Source organism: Tuber melanosporum (assembly GCF_000151645.1).
Source record: "Tuber melanosporum whole genome shotgun sequence assembly, scaffold_7, strain Mel28".
Lineage (NCBI taxonomy): Eukaryota > Fungi > Ascomycota > Pezizomycetes > Pezizales > Tuberaceae > Tuber > Tuber melanosporum.
The window spans coordinates 1439672-1445531 of NW_003299117.1; the positions used below are offsets into that span (position 1 = coordinate 1439672).

The window sequence follows — 5860 nt, forward strand, 5'->3', positions numbered from 1 at the left end:
ACTGGCCATCAAAGTGAATTTAGGTATGCGAGATTCGATAGATGCTCGTCTCGCGCGCTGGGAAGAGCGTTTGCGTTCTCTCACCACTCAATCTCTCACTACTGACTACGTTCGCCCGGATCCTCCTCGTCTTGTTGAGGCCGTCCACACTGTTGCTGTGCCCGAGCCAGCTAAGCTCGCTTTACTGCAGTTGGGAATTCTTGATGGATCGAATCCAGTTCCGCCGTTTACGGTACTACTTACAGCCTTCTCGGTGCTAGCTTTCAGACTTACCGGGGATGAAGACATATCGATAGGAACCACAGCCGAGAATAAGGAGCCATTCATTCTGAGGACGCCATTGACTGGTCAAACAACTTTTATAGACCTCTTAAAACAAGTCAAAAAGGTGAGGTGAGCCTCTATAGCATGTCGCTTCAATATTTTGCTGACCTTCACCCCAGCTTGAGATCGAGGGTGCTGCGGACTCAGTGCCGTTTTCGCAACTCGTCACCCATATACAGTACAAATCAAAGGCTCAGGCTCCCCCTTGTCTCTACCATTTATCGCTTTACCACGCTCCTGACGCCCCCTCCAAGCAATTCCTATCATCCTACGAGTTGACCACCGACTTGTCTATTTACGTTGAACTCAATGCCCCCGCCACTTCCCAGTCCCTCCGTTATGTGCCCCAGATGCCCAACATCACCCTCAATGCACATTATAATCAATTGATATTTTCGAGAAAGCGTATCTCGTTCATGGTCGATCAGTTACTACAGATTGTTCAATTTGGGGCAAAGAATCCCGAGATTTCCGTTGGGTCTATTCCCTTACAAACTCCTGAACAAGTTGTCATACTGCCGGACCCTAGGAAAGATCTGAACTGGGGGGGCTTTAGAGGAGCAATTCACGACATATTCTCTGCCAACGCGAAGAAACACCCTGACCGGGAGTGTGTAGTTGAAACGCCTGCTTTTTACGAAGAGGATTCAAAGAGTAGGATCTTTACGTACATGCAAATTGACGAGGCATCAAATATTCTGGCACACCATTTCATAGCTAAAGGGGTGAAGAGGGGCGATGTGGTCATGGTATACGCTTACAGAGGTGTGGATCTTGTCGTTGCGGTCATGGGTGTTCTGAAGGCGGGCGCTACTTTTTCCGTCATTGATCCGGCATATCCTCCAGCAAGACAAAACATATATCTCCAAGTGGCTCAGCCTAGAGCTTTAGTGGTTATCGAAAAGGCTGGAACACTGAGCTCTGTTGTGCGTGAGTACATCACAAACGAGCTTTCTATTTATACGGAGGTTCCGGGTCTGGCGATTCAAAATGACGGTACACTGGTGGGGGGTAAGATTGGTGGGGAGGACGTTCTAGCAGACCAAGTCGCTCTCAAGGCCCAGAGCACTGGAGTTGTGATTGGTCCAGATTCTACACCAACCTTGAGTTTTACTTCTGGAAGTGAAGGTATTCCAAAAGGTGTTCGAGGACGACACTTCAGCTTAACTTATTACTTTCCATGGATGGCGGAGGCCTTTGGGCTATCTGAGAATGACAGGTTCACTATGCTGAGTGGAATTGCCCACGATCCTATTCAGCGCGATATTTTTACTCCACTTTTCCTTGGCGCAAAGTTGTTGGTGCCAACGGCTGACGATATCGGTACTCCTGGAAGGCTTGCCGAATGGATGGATGAAAATTGCGCTACAGTTACTCATTTGACACCTGCTATGGGCCAACTGCTCTCTGCACAAGCTACAAGACCTATCCCATCACTCCACCACGCCTTCTTTGTTGGCGACATCTTGACTAAGAGAGATTGTCTGCGGCTTCAGTCTCTCGCTCGAAACGTTAATGTGGTAAACATGTATGGCACCACCGAGACTCAACGTTCTGTCTCTTACTATGAAGTTCCGTCTCTCAATCAGAATGCTACATTTTCTCAGACCCAAAAGGACGTTATTGCCGCCGGAAAAGGGATGTTGGACGTACAGCTTCTTGTTGTCAACCGCCATAACCGCGAGCAGATATGTGGCGTGGGCGAGATTGGGGAAATCTATGTTAGAGCTGGAGGGTTAGCCGAAGGTTATCTACGTATTCCAGAGATGACCGCCATGAAATTTATCAAGAATTGGTATGTTCCGGAGGGCCATTGGTCTTCTCAGGGGGATTCAGGAGATGAGGCTTGGAGAGAATTTTATATGGGTCCTCGAGATCGCTTATACAGAACCGGAGACCTGGGTAGATATACTCCAGATGGAGAGGTCGAATGCAGTGGCCGTGCAGACGACCAAGTCAAAATTCGTGGTTTCCGTATTGAGCTGGGTGAAATTGACACTAGTCTTTCTCAGCATCCCTTTGTTCGAGAAAATGTTACCTTGGTCCGTAGAGATAAGGATGAAGAGCCGACACTGGTTTCTTATATTGTTCCACTACCTACAAGTGGATTTGACGGGCCACTCAGTGCAGATGAGACTACTGATGAGGGCGTCGGAAGAGACGAGATTGTTAGCGGATTGAGGAGATATCGCAAGCTCATTGCGGAAATTAAGACATATCTGAAAGCGAGACTACCATCTTACGCTGTACCAGCGGTGGTTATACCCTTGACTAGACTGCCTTTAAACCCCAATGGAAAGATTGACAAACCTGCCCTTCCATTCCCTGATACAGCTCAACTTGCGGCAGCTTTCCGTCGAACCAGGAGGGGTACAAATGCTGCTGCGGATCTTCGGGAACTAGAGGATCAGAGTCTTACGCCTGTACAGAAAGACCTTCGCGATATCTGGCAAGGCCTTTTAACACACTCTACCACACCTATTGGCTTGGATGACAATTTCTTTGACATTGGCGGTCACTCAATTCTGGCGACTAGGATGATCTTCGAAGTTCGCAAGAAATTTGTTACTGATGTGCCATTGGGATCAATTTTCAAGCATCCTACTTTGGGAGCGCTAGCTTCTGAAATTGAGAGAGTAAAGGGAAGTAGTGAATTGAACATTCAAGGGATAGGCGAGACCAGCGATACGGACCCTGGAGCGGGCAAGATAACTGACTATTCAGCCGATGCAAGAGAGATTGCTAAGACTCTGCCGGGGTCTTTCCTGGCTGTGAAGACACCGGTGTTGGGCGGAAACGTCTTCTTGACAGGTGCTACTGGTTTTCTTGGTGTCTACTTGCTAAGGGAGCTTCTTTCAAGGTCTAATCCTGCCATCGGAAAGGTCTTTGTGCACGTCCGGGCGAAGAATGCAGATGCTGCAATGGAGAGGGTAGTCGGGAGTTGCGAGGCGTATGGTGTTTGGGACCCTTTATGGGGTAATAGGATCGTGGCCGTTGTCGGTGAACTGGGAAGTGAACGCTTGGGACTTAGTGAGGCTGAATGGGGCACACTGACTGAAGAGGTTGATGTCATTATTCACAATGGAGCGCAGGTATCGTCTCGTCTTTTTTCTTGTACATGGTCGCTACTAACATGCTCTATTAGGTCCATTGGGTATACCCATACACCAAACTCAAACCCGCAAACGTCACTGGCACCGTAGACGCGCTCCAATTGTGTGCCACTGGCAAGCCAAAGTCATTTGCCTTTATCTCGTCAACTTCCGTTCTCGATTCCGATCATTACGTAAGGCTCTCTGATTCTATCCTGGAGACTGGTGGTGTCGGTGTTCCCGAGTCGGACGATCTCGGGGGCTCAGCTCAAGGTCTTCGTACCGGATATGGACAGAGCAAGTGGGTCGGAGAGTACATTGTCCGTGAAGCCGGTCGCCGTGGCCTAGATGGTTGCGTCATTCGTCCGGGCTACATTGTTGGTGACTCCAAGTCTGGGGGTAATTTCTTCCCAAGATACTTATTACACATATCAATGAAAAATACTAACGGAATCAGTAACTAATACCGACGACTTCTTAATACGTATGATAAAAGGCTGTGCACAGCTAGGGCAAATGCCAGACATCTACAACACCGTAAATATGGTACCAGTAGACCACGTCGCCCGAGTCGTCGTTGCTTGCGCATTCAACCCTCCGGCTAGCCCCCTCCCTGTCGCACATGTGACCAGCCATCCGAGACTCCGCTTCAACGAGTTCCTGTGTACTCTCGCAACATACGGATACAACGTTACAAAAGTAGATTACATCCCCTGGCGTATCGCCCTAGAAACACACGTTGTCGAGAAGTGTGAGGATAATGCATTGTACTACCCCTCCCTTCTGCTTCTCGTGCAGGATAAGGCTAATATTGGAAAGGTACCCTCTGCTGCACTTTGTCCTCGACAACCTCCCTTCAAGCACTAAAGCCCCAGAACTCGATGACTCGAACGCTGTCACTGCCCTTCTGTCAGATCAGGAATGGACAGGACAGGACGGTTCCCGCGGCGCAGGGGTGTGTGTAGAGCAGATGGGTATTTATCTGGCATACCTTATTGGCATTGGGTTCTTGCCCTTGCCAAGCGGGAAGGGGGAATTGGAGTTGCCGGTCGTGGAGCTTAGTGATCGACAGCGGGGGGCGCTGGAAAGTGTTGGAGGCCGCGCGGGTCTTGTTTAGTTGACTTTTTGTTTGTTAATAATCAAGTAGATAGACTGAGTAGTTTGCTGTAGAGGTGTGATAATCTATTATTCTGTCTAGTTGAATTTTATGCAGTTTAGCATGCGTGGGCGCCAAGGACGATTATCCGGTGCACCATCCGCCCAGGGAATCTTATTGGTATCATAATTTAGAAAATATGACATTTCCTAGACTGTAGCCGTGCTGGGCTTTCCAGATACCTGTGGGATCTAGGTATCAGATGAGAGTTAGGATCACATAATATCACTCGCGATATAGTCATCGAATGGCAATACGGTGCAAATTTGCGACAAGGTAACGAGGATGCAAGGGATTCACTACTAGTCCACCCAGAGGGGTGCCAATAGAAACTCAGTCGGGAAAACATGCCATCAGTGGCTTAAGCTCCATTATAATTTAGCTACGATGAATCCCTAGCTACGCCCAACCTCCGGTCGACATACCCCCAAGAGCACACCTCCCCCCTACAACAATCCTGCCGGCGAAAATATCAAATCTCTGCTCCATCGTAAGTAACTTGTCGAAAATTTCTATCCCTCGAGTAGAATAGTATTCGAGTGCAGTCAAATAATGCGGTTTACAGTAATTGTATTTTTTCTCACTTGGGGCTTTGGAATGTGTGGTGGTGGTGTATGATGCGCTTAGACTTTATGTGTAATCCGTATACAGGAGCTCACTTTGAGTGTCTCTTATACAGTATCATACTCACAGCCTTGGTTGGAAAGGGGATTGGGGAGTATGAGCGGGGTTTCGGAATTCCAGTGGAGCTTTTGTGGCTTGGGCATATGGATGTCGGCGTTTCTAACCGCTGTTTGTAGATTTGCTTTCTACATCGGGTGTACGTTGAGTTGGGTTCTGGTGGTTCTTGCTGTGGGGTGTGCATCTTGAAGGAAGCTGCCTGGAGCTTGGGTTTGGAGATGAGCCCCTGGTGGCTTGGTTCTGGTCGGTTACCTTGGAAGTACTTCCTGGTGAGAAATGGTTTATTTTGCTGTGTTCAGACTATAAATCACATCAAACGCTTCCAAAGGGAACCAAAGTCTATTCTAATCAGAAAGAGTTGATGTTGGGGGAGAGGGAAAGGAAAGTACTAAAAACTACCACACCCCTGGACAAGCTGTTTTGTCCCCCCCCCTTTTTGGGGCATGAGGGGCAAGGTGGGGGGCTAAGGGATGGGGAGGGAGTGCTCGAGCGAGGGAGCTAGAATAATAATTAGGATATAATACACAAGGATTGGTAGATGGATAGTAGGATGGGGAGCAGTAGTACACACAAGAAAGGCGAAAGAATACCTAGCAGGGGTGAAGCG

At 48.5% G+C, this 5860-nt stretch overlaps 1 protein-coding gene; it reads left to right on the forward strand.

The window, feature by feature from the left end:
- GSTUM_00010502001 (uncharacterized protein) overlaps window positions 1–4619 on the forward strand; it is a 4856-nt gene extending 237 nt beyond the window's left edge. Inside the window, exons 1-12 of the mRNA XM_002841339.2 lie at window positions 1–388; window positions 444–1214; window positions 1293–1335; window positions 1399–2021; window positions 2051–2119; window positions 2177–2226; window positions 2261–2366; window positions 2460–2474; window positions 2538–3416; window positions 3470–3815; window positions 3874–4183; window positions 4236–4619. The exon at window positions 1–388 is cut by the window's left edge and continues 237 nt beyond it. Coding sequence (XP_002841385.1) covers window positions 26–388; window positions 444–1214; window positions 1293–1335; window positions 1399–2021; window positions 2051–2119; window positions 2177–2226; window positions 2261–2366; window positions 2460–2474; window positions 2538–3416; window positions 3470–3815; window positions 3874–4183; window positions 4236–4533 — 3873 coding nt within the window. The 5' untranslated portion in view covers window positions 1–25 and the 3' untranslated portion in view covers window positions 4534–4619.
- Window positions 4620–5860: the final 1241 nt, after the last annotated feature.